This window comes from Rhopalosiphum maidis, chromosome 2 (assembly GCF_003676215.2).
Source record: "Rhopalosiphum maidis isolate BTI-1 chromosome 2, ASM367621v3, whole genome shotgun sequence".
Taxonomy (NCBI): domain Eukaryota; kingdom Metazoa; phylum Arthropoda; class Insecta; order Hemiptera; family Aphididae; genus Rhopalosiphum; species Rhopalosiphum maidis.
In genome coordinates this window covers 41,538,017-41,558,293 of record NC_040878.1, presented here as the reverse complement: position 1 = coordinate 41,558,293, position 20,277 = coordinate 41,538,017, and the positions used below count along the sequence as shown (strand labels likewise).

The window sequence follows — 20,277 nt, the reverse complement described above, 5'->3', positions numbered from 1 at the left end:
ACATAAACGTGTTTCCTTACTAAGCAAAGTGTAAATATTTATATAATGTAACATAAACTAAATGTTATTCTTATTGCGATTTTTTATGTACAGTGAACGCCGCTTATAAGACTCACGGATATAACATTATTCAATCGCTTATTAGACTCAAAATCGTCTAGAACAAACCGGATGTATCCAAATACATTATAAAAAAATTCGGTTAAGACTCACCACTTCACTTATAGGATTAAAATTTTGTAAAAAATAAACATTTTTGGTTAAAATTTAGAAATAAATTGGTTTTCAAAAATTACATTTTTTGGGGGGTTAATTCTGGTTTCAATTCATGCTTTTTAATGTGTGTATGCATAACTAATTTTATCGCATTTCACATTTTTCGCAATTATCGTTATTGTAATATGAGTACGAGCAATATATTTTCGAAATATTAATACTCAAAACAAACAAAAATTACGAATTTTTTTCATAAATAATAAACATATCATACATCTTTTATAATTTTTTTTAATATGAAATCATTTTTATAATTATATTATGTATTATAATTTTAATTTTTTTTATCAGGATTTTTAAATTTATTCAATAATAAATATGTACTAAAGCAAAATATAAAGTAAAATAAAATTCATAAATATGCAATTAAATTGTTTTTTTTTCGCTTCGCCTATAAGATTCATTCGAAGTGGCGTCCACTGTATATTGTAAAACTGTAAAACTAAAAATAATAAAAAAGTATTTATATGCATTTTTAAAACTTTTTTAATGATTTGTTTTTATTGAAATTTATAAAAGTGTATTTTAATTTAGAACCGTTTTTATAATTTTTGATGTTCATGTTCCTATTAATTATTAATTGTACATAGAATAATATAAACTATGCAATGTTCACTAACTTATGGATATTGAAATTACAATTCTAAAAAAATATGATTGTCTTAAACTTTTATTCAATATTAAAATAATATTTAACAATAATATGAAAACCAATAATCAATACATTTTAATAATAATATTATACAATTTTTAGGTAAGTTTAGTATAGTTATAAATTATTAAAATTGCAGTTTACTATAGCAATTGTATATTATATTTGTTATAAACAATCAGAACACAGGAAAATCTATAAATGAATTATACAGCTGAAATGATGATAGGGGACAGAACATAATTTAAAATTATCTTAAAAACCCCAATATATAATAAATAAATAAGCCCAAATAAAATAATAATTAGCATAAGCTGCAAAGGAACTTAAAGTAATGAAAATACTTGCAACAATTATATATATATCAGATATTTACTTCTCACTGTGTCAATTCTCATTAAAACAAGTAATTAATATTTTCAAGGAATATATTTCAAGATAGAAAACTTTCCCTAGATTTGAAGTCACTAAGTTAGTATGATTTTATTCGTTACTCGTAAGCAAATAGTTGTTTACGGATTTCGTACAGCGAACGGTTTACAGGAACAATTAAATATGTACAACTTTAAACTTTTCAATTTCATCATCGTTATAAATTATTAAAACTAATAATATATAATAGTATTATTTATGTTAAACAAATGAACAAGATATTGTTGATGTAAGACTCGTCTTATTAATCGGTTTTGAAACTCCTAAAATACTTAATATGCAATATTATTATGACAATGGTTGTATACAATAAATTATTGACATTTAATAAAAATGTGGAAATTAAGAATCGCTTACGGAGTACAATAAATTAATTGTCAAGCATCTCCTTCTTGAAAACTAACAAATTGGAACTACTAGAAATGAAAACCATATCTCTCAAGGTCAATTAATCATTAGAATAAGACTGAAGAATAGTCATCTCACTGACAAACAACAAACAAGTCCTTTAACTTATAAAATAAATTATATGGTATTTAGATCATTAATTATAATACCATATAATATATCATATCCAGACCAACACTATCATCACTTTATTTTAGATTCTGAGCAAAGTGATAGATGTGTTGATTTTACAAAGATGTGAGTTTTCTTGCTTCGTTGTTAAACTTCAAGGGTGGTATATAAACTGGTAGTGCACTGAAATTAGTTGGTTATTTAAGGGGTCAAAAATTCACAATTATTTTTTTTTAAGTAATCGAGAAAAAAATTATAGAATTGGGCATTTTACGTTAAGCCAGTCTTCCAAAAAATCGAAATTGTTTATTTGTTGTGGGCAAGTGAAAAATAATTTATTTTGAGTTCAAAATGTATTGAAATTCCATATTGATTTTTCATTAAATATAATTTTATTTACAATTTACACAAGAACCTTAATAATTAAATGAGTTTACGATATATAGTAATACTCATGGCTTGAAAGTCGTATTAAGTTTCCATTCGGTTAGGTTTTCATCTGGTTATTGTTTGATTTTAGTTAAGCTTTTACGAGTGAATTCATCAGTTCTTTGTTTCGCAAATTTTTGGTAATCATTATTTTCTTTTCAATGAATATTGGAAGGATAAGTAGTGTGGTGGTTTCGTTAACTGTTTTAGTTTCTATTTCCATGTCGTAATTTTATTAATTGAAGTAACAGATACATTATGAGCAGACAATCATGCGTGTGTTGTTGTTTTAATTATTTTCGTTAATAGTATTAATCCTGCTAAATGTAGGTGCTTGTGGCACGATTTGGGCGAAACGAACACAGTACAATCGTAATCAAAGATTTTGTCTATATCTAAATCATTATTAAGGCTTTCCTTATTGATTATTGTATAGTGTTTAAGTATTTTGATTTATATTTTTAATCAGTGGAACTAATGGGTTTTGTTTACCGTGCGTTGAGCTGTGTTTCGAAGGGAACAACGACTTTCTGTTCATTATAGATATCGATGGTTTTATTCGTGTATGTAATTAACAATTATTTAAAAAATATTGTTGCCGTATAGTAGTTGATGGCAATAAATGTCCTAAGGGCAGACATACTCACAAAAACATGTTAAGATTAGGTTCCTAAATATCAATATTACTAAAAAAAAATATTATTATTTTTAATTAACTTTTGTTTCTAAAATAGTTAGAAACTTAAAAAATCATGTAATGACTGTATGATAACATATAACGCAAACTGAATAGAATATTTTAGAAAAATAACGATTTCATTGTTACTGTGATTCAAAAAATTTTTTTGTTGGAAGTATCTTGATATTCCATTTATTAATATTCATTATTCACATAATTAATTTAATTTCTATGAATATTTTATATTTTAAATGATACTATTTAGATATTAACTTAGTAATATAACTTATATTGATTGATATTCTTAATTATTATTTACCAGTCATAATTTTTTATTCCAGCACTGACACTCTTAAGGATATTAACTCACAATATTTAGATAGTGTTTATAATAAATTGTATTATTATTGTAAACAATTTACAAACTAACATATTGTGTTACAATATTATTAAATCATGTAAGTCATCGGCCAATATATGTAGTAAAAATAAACCAATTTCTGATGTTTGAACATGAATTGTTACAGGTTAATGTGAAGAATGTTTTGTTTATTCACGTGAAATTGTTGATATTCAGTCTAAAATTTCAAACACAAAAACAATTGTGAATTCTACTTGTTTACAGTAGCCCAAATAAAGGATGGTGCCGATTTAATCGAATAAAAGGTTTATTTTTATTAAGTTAATACAAATGGTGAAGTGAGGAAGGTTGAAAGCAAATAAAAGGACAACAATAGTATGTAATGGTTCGAATCGAAATTTTACAAATTACGCACAGGACGAAATAAAACTGTAGCATCTCAGTAAATGCATAACTTATCGGGAAACCACATTTTAGACGATTCGTATTTATTAGAGTAGATTATGCGTAGTCATACGATAGTGACACTCGTGAAGTAAATTGTCGATGATTATACTATATAGATAGGTCGGCACAGGCAATTACAACACATATTAGGGATATATTTATTTTTCGTCTTTTGTAGGAAATTACTGTTGTTGATTTAGACAATTTATAGAAGTCATATACGGAAGTGTTTGTTTTATTCTACTCCGATCGATAGGTGAAAACACCAAAAAATAAGAAAACAGTTCATTATTTAAAAGAAATACAATGCGATCGTGTATTGAATTTAATTTAGGTAAATGGTCTATAGGATATAAATTAATTTATTCGTTTTGAGGTACAAGCAGTTTAAATTGCTATTATTTATATACAATAACTTATTTTTAATAGAAAACATTTTTTTTTATAAATTTGTACTAATTTTTCTTTAATAATAGTTTATTTTTTTATTAAAATACGAATATATACAAATTTAATTTTATTTATACATTAATGCATAGTATAAATATTTGATCAAAGAATAGACAGTCTCAATTTAAAGGGCTCATTAGTGATTCTTTAATGTTGATTTACAACATTTACACGATTTAAAACAATGCTTAATGAGGTTACGACACCGTATTTAATCTACAACAAAGATTTATAGGGATTATGTTGAGAGATGGGTACATTTTTTTATAAGCGGCTTTTGATGACTGATAAGTTTCCGGCGCGGATCCAAAGGGCATCTAAGAGGCGATAGCCCCTCCCCCTAGACCATTGGTTTTCAAACTTTTTTTGTACACATTGTATATTAAATTAATAAGCCTGCAACTATAAATTAAGTCGTTTTGAGATAATGTGTCTAACAATCATGTTACAACGATTTGTAAATAACCATTTACAAAATACAAATAATTATGAATAAAATATAAATAAGCCTTTACAGCTTTTAAATACAGTGTATACTTTATTTATTAAAATAATGAATTTACTATATAATCTGATGGACGTAAAAACATAATATAATATTGTAAAATTAATAACTGCAGTTAATGTAGAGATTAATTTTTAATCCTTTTTTTTTAATAAAAATATGTATTTTAAGTTATGTAATCATAAAATAATTTAATGATAACACGCGAATATACTACGAAAGTACCTTTATTCGTCATCTAAGGACAAAATATTCATAGAAAATAATAAAAAATCTCTCTAACGAACTTTGATTCGATAGCACTGATAATATTTACTATCATCGTGTTGATAATTATTTAATTTAAAAATTCTGTTATAGACTTAAAAAAATTAAGCACTTAAAACTACATTTTAAATGTATATACAATAAGCCAAATGATAAATATATGTTTACACTTTTGTAAAGATGTTCATGCGCATAATTTTCTATACAATATTTAATTAATATTTACTATATGATACTAATATTTAATACTCATAGTAACATAAAATAATAAGTGATAAAACTATATAATTTTATAATTTTTTTTTTTGGATTTTACGATAAGAAAATTTATACATTTTTTAAACTGTTATAAAAATATACCTTCAAAATAAAATGTTGTTGTGTATCTTAGCTTAACTGCAGGTTACGTAAAGAATAACGGATTGAACATTTTACATATATATTATACGATGTGAATGCCATAAATAAAATTATTTAAATTTAAACTTTATTTATATTTTTATACGAAGTTCTGATATTATTATTTATTAAGGTTGTAATGATGTTTGTTATCAAGTTATTTTAGAAACTGGCTTCATAAAATGAACTCTAAGTAAATGTTTGATTTAACCGATTTTCTTTACAGGGTGAAAATTGTTGAAATTTAAATATAAGAATAGATATACGACCATGCATCGTTTGCATACAATGCAATGTATTCAATTTTATAATTAATAATAATAAACCCATAATAAACTTTTAATAATGAATTAATTTAAATTTAAATTTTTGAAATTTTTAATAATATTTTAAGACCATTCTTTCAAATACTTAAATATTTTATACCATTAATGAAATATCCTGAAATGTAACAAACATATTTTTTTTTTAAACGAGAACTATTTTTTTTTTTATTGTAAATGTTTATAATGTTTAATGTTTGCATAATATGGTTTTTATGAAAATTTAAATGTCTAAATTAAAATTTTAAGGAGTATTTTTTGAGATATAAAATGTTATGTACCTACTAAAGGATCATAATATAGTCCGTAATGAATAATAATGATTGTATACATAAAAAAAAAAAATATTTAATATTTACTCTAGTTAACTTATATTACTAACCCAGGCAATTTTTACAAATTATTATATGTTCATATAATAATATTAATTCAATATTGGCTAAATTATGTTAACTTACTATAAAACAAGCGTGTGAGTGGAAAATCCTACTCTTGAAGACGGTCAGTGAAGAAGGCGTCAAAGAAGAAAGAACACCAGGTTCATAATGTTTTGAATGAATGAAATGTAACTCCATGGTAATTTTGAAACACCAGTAATATTGTAGTGATATCTTGAGAGAGTAAGATGTATGTACCAATGTATATTATTACATATTTGCATAATAAAAAATTACGGAAATAATGCAAAAGTTGCTCCTACTGCAATACGGCATCATCGGTTACGATATAAATAAAGAAAAGGTATTACATTTTTAAAATTATCATCAAACCCCCTAAATCTTTTAAACTTGGTTCATATATTTACAGTAAAAAAGGTAATTCTCATTTGAAAAAAAAAATTGCACCACTTCATAGGTGAATCATCAATCTTGAACCCCCGAAGTACCAGTAAGACGCATATTTTACTACCACTCTCAAAGTTAAATATTGAAGCATCTTTATTGCTGAAAAAGGTGACTGTATGGACACAGAAAAACACGTTATTGTAAAACCAATATAGTCATCACTTGACCAAGAGTCTAAAATGACGGTAGTTTATTTGAGCGACGTTCGGTAAAGCTTTTGTGAAAAGAAAAGACTCGTTATTAAAAGGGCTGTATCATACTATTATATTATCATAGATGAAATAATAATTATTACATTTTAAATAATTAGGTTAGGTTAGATTATTTTGGATCATAGTGCCACATAAAACTGTACTAAGTATATATAAAAATGTCAAAAATCAAAATTTATCTAAATTCATTGTTTAAGAAATAAATGGGAGTGATACTTAGTGAATCACTCTGTATAGTATATATATATGGTATATCATAATGTGCATAATGATTTTAAAAACATCTATTTATAGTATCGTACAGATAGGATTAATAATTCGACTAACTACGATTTTTTGTACATATAAGCTATAATTAATTTATAAGTTTGTATACATTTGTATTAAAATCATATATAATATTTACAACAATAATTACTGTTATATTAGACTAATATTAAATTTAAATTTAAAATTTAGATTCTTGTTTTTAATTTTATTAGACACTTAAAAGATCAATATTCAGTAAACATGTTTGGTTGTACTGACAATAATATCACATGCAAATATTTTATATGGTAACTCAATTATATAGGATTATAATTTAAATATTACAGACGTTTTACCGCAATAATTCCAGTTATTATTAAAGACAGGTACTTAAGTAATTCCAAGACGTATTTAGAAATGTTCGTTCTATATGTTTAAGAATAATACAATGAATAAAACATATGCCATCACCATATTAGTGATGGTAATTTTGCACATAAAGAATGCCAAAAAGGCATGTGGTAAAACTTAAAAAGGGTCAATGCGGAAAAACTCTGAAGGAATTATAATAATTTACAAGGGATTTTTTTTGTCGTTAAGGCACATAATATACAGGGATAATTCCATTAGGATAAGAACTTGAGTTGTATTATTTTCACAAAATCAACGTTAATAACTTACCTTTATTTTTCTAGAACTATATAATAATATCTAAAGAAATATTCAAATCGATATAATTCATATTATATTATTTGCACAACATAAACAACGCCGAAAAGTAATACAGTTTTCGTAATCCAGCCCGTATGTCGTAAACATTCAAATAGTTTGCAATAAAATCCTCAATAGAAATAAGACATATATTGTAGGAATAAATTACTTTTAAACCCTCTAGGAGAATCCTAATGGTATTATTGGTCCATATTGGTATTACCCGATATATTGAATATATATATATTATAAATGCATAACGCCATTACGGAAACGTGTGCGTGTGTGTGCACTGCGTATCACACAATAATGACATATGCACATATGATAGCCATATAAATATAATTATATGCATGGTTCTGATAAATAGTAAATAAACTATTGTTGCTAAATTTTAATTTGCTTTTTTGATAAATTTTTGAAAATATCCAAAAAACTAAATTTCCAAAACAAAACATATTCGACAACGATGGTAAACATCGTGAGTATGATATGTAGGTATAGGTATAATTTGAGTGTACGTATAAAGTAAATTTTTATCACATAAGATATATATAGTATATAAATTGAATCCAAAAACTGATTTTTTTTTCAGTATCAATGCTTTTTACACACAACTATTACAGCAGTTACAACGGTTCAAAAATAGCTTATCTCAATATAAACTCCGTCATCGTAATCAGTCACTAAAATAGCAAATTGGTTAAACAGTTACTTGAAATTAAATTAAATAAAGTAATCGTTGGCTACATTCTATAAAGCAAAAATGCTATTTTGATTTATTATAAACGTTTTAGATAATATTCATATAATTTTAGCCCATACATAAATTGTATTTATATGATTCCCAAACTATAATTTAAAAAATGACTACGAGGAAAATAGTTCAAAACTCTGCTCAAATAATGCATAAAAATAGGTAAAGCTAAATAATAAAAAGTTAAAAAAAGCACCAAAGAATTTAAGTTGGTACTTTTTGAGTTATAATGATGTCTATAAAATTTATATAGACAAAAACAATTTTCAATTTAAATTCTGAAGTCTTTATAGTTGATAACCACTTTCAATTTAAGAGTTTTAACAATATAGTATTTTATAAAATATATTTGGTAGAAACTTGAAAGTGAATGTGACACAATTTTACCATGAAAATTATCAAATTTATTCCTTTTACTTAAAAACATAGTAAGTGCATTTTAATAATATTTATAATTACAAAAGAATTACTAAAAATAAGTTACATATAAAATTTGTATATTTTTCGTGTTCAAATTGATGTATTTATTATTCTATTAAATGTAACCTTACAATTAATCGTTATTTTAAAGTAGTGAATAAAAAATGTGTATAAAAAATATTAATTTATTGTGATGTATTTTGCATTAGATAGCTATATGTATAAAACTAAATTAAAAAAAAAAAAACAATTATGTAATAAATAACCAAATTTATAAGACTTATTGCTAGTCTTAATCAGTTAATATTAGTAGACCAATAACAATATTAAGTATATCAACATAGAAAACTAGATTAAGCTATGATAAAATGTATATAAGAAATAATAGAAGACAAAAAAGGGTTCTTCGCCTGCTATGGTTTAATAAATGCTTGTATTTTAAAAATTGTATGTGTATGTGTTTCATTTTTATTCGTGAGCATCTAAGTGATCTGCATATATGAAAATTGTTATTATTTTTGACTTTTATAGTAATTTATTATTCTCAGAATTTTTAAAAAATAAATCAATTGTTGTAAATATATATTAGGTTAAAATAAACAATAACTATAATTTAAATTCAAATTTTAAAAAACAACTTTCATTTTTTACATATAGTGTATTGCATATTACATAAAAAGTATACTACAAAGAAATTATTATGATTTTTTTTAATTCATCTTTATTTTTCTTTAGAATAGTCTAACCCTAAACACAAGTCATGAAATAAATTTATATTGTTGTAACTACATATTTGTTGCTTACATAATTAGAAGAAAATATTAATGAAAAAGAATAAATTTATTATTATTATGAAAATAAATACTTGTGTAGGAAGATTTACCACTTTCCAGGCATGCTCGTCACATTTTTTCTTTATAAATTAAATTATTACAATTTTTAATTAATTCATATTTTTGAATAAATATTTAGATTTGTTACGCTATTCAGAGAATGATATATAATGCTATAAACTGCTTTTTTAAATGTGTACATATTATTTCCCTAGATTGCTTAGTAGGTAGATATGTTTTTTTAATAATATTGATAAATTAATATAAATCAAAATATGATTGATTAATTTATATTTATGTATTATTAAACTTTATTTATTAAGTCGTAAATTGGTAATTATTTTTATAAGTTTATATTTACTTCAGTTAACAATTATAAGTTTAATTTTAGGTGGAGCCATGATCATATTAAAATTATTATGATGAGTTATTTATAATATATCAATACTAATATATTTGTATCTTATCATTTTTTAAATGCATAAGAACGATAAGTAATACACTACATAGGTATGTTATATTTTGTATTTTTTTCTGTGTAAAACCATTATTTAGGATTGTTATCATCGGTGTTGAATAACTTAGAAACTATTCGTTCGTACTTTGATTAAGACGCATAAACATTCTTAAAAAGATTATCTGCTTATCAATTTTATTGTAAAAAAAAAGATGGTTTTTATTGAATAAACTAAGTCAAAATAACAATCCTTAAATAATATAAAAATTTGAATTTGAACAAATGCACTATGAAGGAATAAATTTCAGTTATTTATGGTAATGATCATAGACCTATTAAGACGTTAGTCATTAGGTCTCTGTTAATGATGATAATAATAATAATCAAAATAGTTATAAATATAACTAAATGAGCTACTAATATAATATAGATATTAGATAGGTACGCTAAAAGTTCAGACGAAATAACAGAAATATGAGTACACAAGTCACAAGTACCTTGAACATGACACAAGTTTGTTTATTTAACTTAATAAGAAACGATGTACAAGATAGATACACAATATTAAGTTAAACGTTTAAGTGGTTTTACAATTTCATTTGATAACTCATACTTTTTAAAGTGAGATAAAGGTGATGATAACATTTTAATAGAGAAATTAATATTAAGTATATTTATTAAACAGACATTAGTTCACTCAATGTATAACTAAACTCATTTAAATATTATAATTGCATAATTTTAAAGTATTCCTCTTTACAATAATATTGTAAAATGTAACTATTTATCAAAATACCTCGATAAGGTGGTAAAATTGTCAAAAATCCAAGAGGTTTCATTTATTGAAAAAAAAATTATTATTATTTTGGCTAAAAATAAATTATATTAATTTATACTTCAACAGTTTTTAATGGATATTCAATAGCAATTATTTAAAAATAAAATTTTTTTTGTGATATTGAATTATGAATGATAAATATATAACATATGTATCATAATATGATTATCATAAATACGTAAAAATCAATTTTCTACAATTTATTTTAAATACATTAAATATTCATGAATATATCAGTTTTATGTAGCCATATAAATTTATTGTAATTGCGTTTGGAAAAATTATATTATGTATCATATTAAGTTAAGTACGAATACTTACCATGTAAACGTGACCAGAATACAAAAAACTGCATTATATTTTAAAATGAGTGACAATAGTAAACTAAATTGTTTGTTTATTGAATTGTTCTAATACAGTAATACCTACTCATATACTAAAAAACATTTGAAATTATTTTTATTTTATAATACTATAATAGCTCCGTAACAATATCCATAAGGTGTGAAGTTGATTACATTTTATAACGAAAAATAAATGCCTAAAAACCAAAGTATAATAAACAATTATTATTATTATGAACAAACAACTACAATAACCATTGTATTGCTCTTTAAAAGTAATAAGCAAATTTAGTCATTCAATAAATACGATTTTTTTTGTTTTCTATATATTTTAGCATTATCTACCAGGCTATTAGACAATAAAATTCTATTATTACCATTATAAAATTATTTAATTAGGATTAGTTACATTTTATAAATTTGATTTGTTAAGTGTATAGATTGTTTTTGTCGAATGAGAGATAATTTTCAAAATATAATAATATAGCTAGTAATATCATTTTATAATTAAATTATACTATGGAAAATTTTATTCAGAAAAATGAAAATGAATAAAAATGTTCAAATCCTTACAGTAATTAACTTTAGAAACAAACAACATGATTTAATGTTTTATATATTTTTTCATATAAAACAATTTAGCGACTACAGTTCTCCACCAATGATAATTTAATTTAAAGCAAAATATACAAATTTGTTACAAGAATTATTATTATTATTATTAAAAGACATTTCAAGTTAACACATTTTGTTTTAACGAAAATAGAAATATCAAAACAGTCTTACAATTTTTTTCTCAGAAGTAATCCAGGTATTGTTTTGATCATAAAAACTGTTAGAATCTACAATATAAATCGGTATTACTTTTATCAGCCATGTATAAAGGCGAATAACTTTGAATTTATTTCTTCGCACCAAGTATAATTTTTTGAGAGTTTACATTTAAATCCTGTATTATTTACCATCATGGAATATTGCTTATAAATTTAATAAATTAATTTACTTATTTATTGAATCACAAAGAAACAATTGTTATTGTTTTATTGTTCAGTAGTATTTTTTGAGTGAAATACTTTTTAATAGATCTCATTTAAGATGTTTATTATTTGTTTCTCCATCGACAATTAACACGTACCATGTTGAACAATGTTAGAGCAAATCATAATTAGTTTTAATATATATTTCAGCTTAATGACCTTGGATTTAAATAGGGTTTTTGGGAGGTGTTTTTAAAGGAGGGGTTTTTAATGAAATTAAATAACTTTTATAATTTTTTGAACAAAACTATATGAAATAGATATAATATAAACATATCATATTAAATTTATCGCCAGGAATCACATAAAAGATCAAAGCATAGCAATGATTTGACCAAATAACAACATTGATAGCAATAAGATAGGTCTCATAGAGTGGACAATTTAGAAGAAAATAAACGAAACTACACATATTACTGGCTGAATTACTCGTCGTTACTGGTTTATTCATTTTTACCACATTTACCTTCTTTAACCTCCTTAGGGGTTGAATGTCGACAGAACTAACTCTTAGTGGACATCTCCTACCTATATACTATACCTACCTACTGAATTTCAGCGTCATAGGTCAAGTAGCTTACAAGATTTCATGTTTAATCTAAAATACCATTCTCTTTTATATACTATATAAATTGTAAAAAATGCATTTTGCAAAAAAATGCTCAATATTTTTAATATAAATATATTATTAGAGTTATTGAAGACATTTGCGTTATAAAAGTTATAGAAATAATAATAAGAAAAAAATTAGAATAAGATAATATCTAAAGACTAATTAGGTGTCTAGTAAATTCATAGTCATTTTACATTTTTACGTAATACCTAGTCAATATAAGAAAAATATATTGTTATAACAAGGTTACTAAGGTTAGTAGGTTAATAGAGCCCGTTTCCAATGCAAAGTGCATATTTTTTTGGTTGATTTTTAACAATGCTTTTCAAGTATGTAATTCATTTTATGTAACGGGTGCTTCAAAGCTGAAACTTTTATTTTGAATTTATTTGCATGTTTTGACTTTTTCATTTTTAGAACAAATTTTCATTATTGGGTCATATGGTTGGTTTTAATGTATATATTTGTTCAATTTACTATATAAATTTAGCATTTTTAAAATATTATCCGAAAATAAATTTTTTTATTAATACTATAAAGTGGTTTTTATTTAATAAGGTTATCGAGTAAATGTATATTTAGAATGAATAATACTGCCCCAAAAGATATGCGTGTCAACGTCATCACCACAAGTAAATTTTTCAAAACTAAGTTTTTTTTTTAATAAAATAATAATTAAGTATACCTTATTTATAAATTACTAAATTGTATAATAAAAATTTTATTGCATTTTTAAGGGTATTTTTGATTATTTTTTAGAGCATATTTGTGTAGTTTTAAGTACATTTAAATCCGGGCCCTAGTTAAAAACTACATAATATGCATGACGTTTTGGTTATTCACATTTCAAATAATATAATAAATAATATGTATAATTAATAACTGAGTACTTATTAGTTATGTATTATATAATACATAAATTGACAAACATTATTTTTACTTTTAAAATATTGAGCTCTAATTAACCTAAGATGTATAATATAATAATTTCAATTTTAATTTATGACTTTTAACCTACTCTTGTTCTTAACTTACCATTTATTAAACATTGATCGTATGAACCAAAATGTTGAAAACATTTTCAATTATGTGAGAGTATATAACCCAGAAATGTACACAGACCATAACTATGATAATAATATAATACATTTACATTACTAACCTTGGTGTTATGTCTTGAGAGTAAAATACAGCGGGAACATTCATCAAGTCACGCAGGATTTCTGACATTTTTGAATAAAGGTAGCCCATAAACACTAATGGAATCAAGTATCTGAAAATAAATATTTAAAATACATAAGGAAACAACGCTACAATGATAAATAATGAGCAATTTTTTTTTTTTACTCTGCATTATGTACAGCGTGAATAAAATATGTTTGTAGTAGACAAGATAATATCTTCAAATAAATGTATTCGATTAATAAAAATAGTATGAATATAATATCTAGAACTAGTTCAATATTAATCAAGACAATAACACAGTCAAGATTACTTAAATGGGATTAAAAATAATGCATACATTTAATTTCGGATTAAAAAAAATAATTATTTTATTTTTCATTTTCTGTATGGATATAATTTTAATAAAATATTTCGATAAACAAGAGCGTATTATAATGTAATTTTATTCGCATTGCTTAAAATTTTAGCGATGACTCTTTTTTGCACATAACAATACATTTCTAAAATTAGTTACGACAACTTGTTTTCAATAATTGTGGTTAGATACAACTATAAGTGTATAGAGTTTACCATTAAGATTACATACACATCATTATCATATCTTTGGTCGATACTACACGAGACAGGACTCGATTACTCGAACTTTTCTATCAGTTATCGCCTCTTGATATCTATTATTTAATATTATAATTATATTACACCAAGTACATGATTTGTATAGTATAGGCTTTAATCTTTATATTTCTATTTCTAAGATGACGTTAATGACAATATTTTTGATAAAAGTTTTCACTGATAATTTATAAACCTTATAACCTTATTTAATGTTTATTTATGTACATTTATTCCGATTTTAACTTAATATAAATGGACGCTAAATTGACTTCAAATAGAAATAATTACAAATTTCACGAGTATAGGCAACTAAAAAAAATGAAAGATTCAATTTTCATTGTAATAATGAATTGTATAATACTAATGTAATTTTAAACAATAGTGACCCATTTGTTAACCAATTTAATAGTTTAGAACACAATCATTACCTATATTCAAATCAGGTTATAAGAGTAGATATAGCAAGGAGCTTATTCAAAGAAAGATAGAAAAAATGTTTGCAAAGTAGTATTCTAAAAGTTAAAAAAATAATTAAGCCTGCCAATTTATGATACCTCAATATGTTTAGACAAAATGTCCTGAGCTTTATAAAGGGTAAAGAGAAATACTGTATGAATATAATAAATTGTATCAACAGTAATTATTCATTCGAAAATTTGGAACTTCGCACATTATGGTACATTCTATATGTGGTTAAATTTCTCTGGAAAAAGATTTTCATTGTTCAAAAATTGTGTGCAAATGAGTTGTAGCCAAAACGTTTTGTAAGCATAATTTTGATTAACATTTAATAAATAATTTTCTAAATTAATACATGGAGTAGGTATAGGACAGTCATCATAGAGTTATCATACTCCATTGCTGTGTACTCAACTTAGATATATTTAGCGTTATCTTATTTACATTTTACATTTTTTTTCTAATTTGATTAAGTACATAATAAATAAAACGTATGGTGTCCATTTAAACTACTAATTTGTTTTTTGAGATGTATAATACAGCAGACTAGGAATTTAATAAAACTGTTGACTTCCTATTGTAATAACATAAATACATTTTATAATAAATTACTATATCATGTATAAATTAACAATAGAAAAGAGATTTTTGCTTTTTGTTTTTATAAATCCTGGTTTAAATTAGTGTAGCTGATGTATACATTATGCCAATCACTACACGGGAGTCACAAATGGATTAGCACTAATGTGTTTTAATAAAAAAAAAAAAAAAACCCTCGTGTAAATAATTCAATTTATCTACAACAGTAGGAACTTGATATTAACAATCGATTGGTTTGATGTTTGTTGTGACATACTAAACAACAATTATTTATTTATTTCCAAGTTGCGGGTGTAAGTTGCCTCATCAATATAATATTACAACATAGTTAGTCAACCATGCATGAGATATCTGTAAAATCCAGTGTACGCGTTTACGGTGGTACACTATCATTCTAGAAAATGATTAATGCATTGTATGTATTTCGAATTTCGGGACGAACTCTGTTTTTGACACCTATTAAATTATCCCGAATTCATATATACACGAATACATTATTTATGAATATTTAGTGTAAAATAGATATTTTCATTTAATAATTGATACACGAATATATGTATATAACAATAAATCTACTATGTACTTCGTAAGAGATTTAAACATACACTTTTGCGTAAATTCGTAACTAATAATATAATTTTTATTGTTAAGACTTGTCACCAAGAAGCATATTATTTACAATATGAATTTAAAATAAACCGTAACGATAAGGCTTACTCATTTAAATTGTAAAATTATGCAAATTTAAAAATGTTGGTAAAATATTTTTATGAATGGTAAACATTTTGAAAATTTTTGTTCATCGTTGCTAATTTTGTGTTACTTTAGAATTATAATTTTTCTATAACCAAACTTAAAAATAAAAACATCGGAGTTCTCTCATCGGTGTTTAACAATATATTGATTTTTATTGAGTACCTATATAGGTATAAAAATATAAAATATCTCATAATTTGTTTAAAAATTAAAATATTAAAATTAATGAATGAAAAAATACAGATTATATTCTTTTCTTTAAGTTTGGTAATGATCACTTCGCTCTAATATTAAAACTAATAGCACAAAATTGAAACTGCTGAATGAAAATCGGCTATAGTGTATGTTGTATGATGGAAACAACATAATATGCAGATATGACGTCCTAAATATCCATATAGTTACATAGATTAGTTTCTTTTGTTATATATTAAACCTATCTAAAATTATGCGTTTGTACAATTATGTAAAAAAAAGTATCCAATGTGAAATTTGACTGCAATTCTAATAAGAAAGTTCATATTAATTTTATTATGATCCCATGAAGATAAAACTTTACTAGTTAATTTATCATTTAACAATGATGTATTGAAACAAATTAAATAGTTTTTGTTGTGTAAATGAGTTTTTTATATTAAAATATGTAATAATATTTAAATATGAATAGTTTATTTTTTAATTACATTTTTAATGGATATTTTAATCATATGCTTAATATCATGTTTACTTAGCGATAAATTTTCTACTTTTATTTTAATTTTATAAATTACTAAATTTAATTGTTGGTGTAATTTAAACACATATTTACAAATACCCATCACACGCTACAAGTTAGTGACCCGTAAAAAGTAATATAGTATAGCAACATAAAACAACAAAAGTTTTTATGTTATACCTTAAGAGTAAAACCTGTATGCTAATTGTTTACTTTTTCACCGAATGGATAATTTTTTTTTAACTATAATGATTTTAGCATTTGAGTTTTTTTTTCAAACAAAATTGTACTGAAATTTAAAACTATTGTTATAGGAATTTATTAAATTAAGTTTTAGTTATATTAAAAATAATATTTATACTTAAGAACACTTAAAAAATAAATATATATATATGCTTATAACAATGAAGATTGTACTGTATCATGTCAGTTAAACATAATTTAAAAAACTAAACAAATCGAATTAAAAATGAGTGAAATTAACTGTGATCTGTATAACTTGCTTAAAAAGTTTAAATTTAATGTCAAAATAATATAAATTATAATTACTACAATACAATTACCTTTGTGTAAATTAATAATAAAACACATCTGCAAAAAATCAATAGCCTTAAAATAAATTAAGCCACTGGTTATTTCTTGTGAATTTACATATGCGTGATAAATGATAATCCTTAAAAAAAAACATGTTTAGCTAGTATCTTATTACAAAAAAATCGTACTATATGTAAATGATAAATGCGTTTGTATATCAGAGGTGGCTACCAAAGAGTACTTTGTTAGTCACGTGACAGCAAGTGCCACTCACGTATAACTGCTGAAAAAAGATACTTCGATAAACTTCATAAAAAAAATGTTTACAAAAACACAATTAACCATACGTATGTTTAATAATGTATGTTGTATAAAATAACATGGTAAACTGTAATATAAAAATTCCAAACGTTATGTTGCATTTAAATTACACATTTGAAATTGATTTATATGTTGGCGTGTAAATAGTTGTAAACCCTCTACAATCATCTCTATGGATAAAAGTATTATAATCAATTTTGTTTTCAAATTGTGTTCCTAACACACTCGAAATGTTACCAAATACACTCAAAAAATGTGTTATTTTTTATCTCGTTTTTTTATTTTTGGGTAATTTAAAATAGAATTGTGTACATTGCATAAGATTTATTTATTTTATTTTTATGCATATTTAATAAATAGGTCATATGTATTTTGTATATAATAGTGGAAACGCATACATGAAATTTGGTTATAAATTAAATGGAATTTACTTTAGAACACAAACATCAATCACATAAATTATAAAAAAAAACATTTTGGATACTTAGAGACTTTGTAGACTTTTTATAATGTAAACCATAATATAGTATTCTATTTTTTTTTAATGCTTTTTATAAAACAAATTATATTTATTTCAACGATTCAATAACTTTGCACTAATAAATTTTTGGTAACATTTTATTGTCTACACACAATGGTATTTAAAAATGCAATGTTTTTAACAAAAATTAATTCAACTAACCGTATTATATTAATAATAAAATAAATAAATTTAATAGCAATATACATTTTTGTTGTATTTAAATAAACTTGCTTTTCAAACTTACTCCTCAATTACGAGGTACGCTCAACACCTACTACAGCAAAACACCGGATACTTCCCCCCAGTTTTTTTTTTATTAATGACAAATATTTTGTTATTACGTATATTGATTTTTATATGTTTTTCTAACGAAAATAATGTTGAAAATAAATTATTTCGATACTGCTAAGATTGTAGTACAACATATATATTTTATATCGAACACAATAATTGGATCCTCTTCAGAGGTCTCAGAAAATAATTACCTTGTCCTTAAAAAACATTTGATCACGGTATTCTTTACTATGACTAAAAATTCATTATTTATGTGAATAAGATGAGATGGAAATCATAGTGACTATTAATGTTGTTTGTACCATGTTTAAATTCTGATTAAAGTTATATGTCACGACTAATAGATAGAATTATATACTTCCATACTAAAAAGCATTTCGTTTAAACGAGTTTTTGAATGTTCTAGTTAAGGATATCAAGTCTTCAGATGTTAATTATAACAAAACAAATTTTAATTACGTTTATTTGAGATAATTTCTACCATCATTAAAAAAAATAAAACGAAAACATACGTTCAAAGGTAATAAAATAGAGTCATTTAAAATAATGTTTAGGTTCTTAGTTCGGAATTTTTAAATTTTTTTTTAAATAATTATATCTACATATTATATAGTTTCATTATTTTATTTTTAAAATATTTAAATATTCAAAAATATTTTTTTTTGCTTTTACTGTTTTATTATTAACGATTTATTATTCTATATAAAATTATATATATATTATGTTACGGACAAAGTAGATTATCACGGGCGATGTTTACATTGCCTGATGCTTTTGGGCAATACACTAAAAATACTATTTTGGCCGGGCAGGGTTATAAGCTATTAACAAAACTTAAGATTTGAGTAAATTTGTTTAAAAATGTTAAACAATTAAGAAAAAGTAGGTATAGTGAAGTGGATATATACTATATGATACAATATTAAAGTCAATTTACTACATATTATATTTTTTGATATTATTTACGCATTTTTATATTTTTAAAGTAATATGTATGAGAGAATATAATTATAATAGTAAAATATTATGAAACAATTGTCTGTTGGTAGGTATTTAAAATACTATAGTATGAGCAACGAGGTACTAATATATAAAACTCAATATTATCTCCTCAAATATCGTCGTTTCAAGATTATATTTTCATTTGCAATATTATCGGCTTATCGATAAATCGGTTTTAACTTCTAATATATTGTACAATAATTATTATCACAATTATT

The 20,277-nt window shown here is 23.6% G+C and overlaps 1 protein-coding gene across 2 annotated transcripts in view; it reads right to left on the bottom strand.

Moving 5' to 3' along the window:
- Nucleotides 1-20,277, bottom strand: part of LOC113553780 (prolactin-releasing peptide receptor) — a 98,414-nt gene that overhangs the window by 20,873 nt on the left and 57,264 nt on the right. For both annotated transcript variants that reach the window (XM_026957300.1, XM_026957301.1), the window contains one exon: nt 14,218-14,328. In XM_026957300.1, the coding sequence (XP_026813101.1) occupies nt 14,218-14,328 (111 nt within the window). The remainder of the gene's footprint in view (nt 1-14,217; nt 14,329-20,277) is intronic.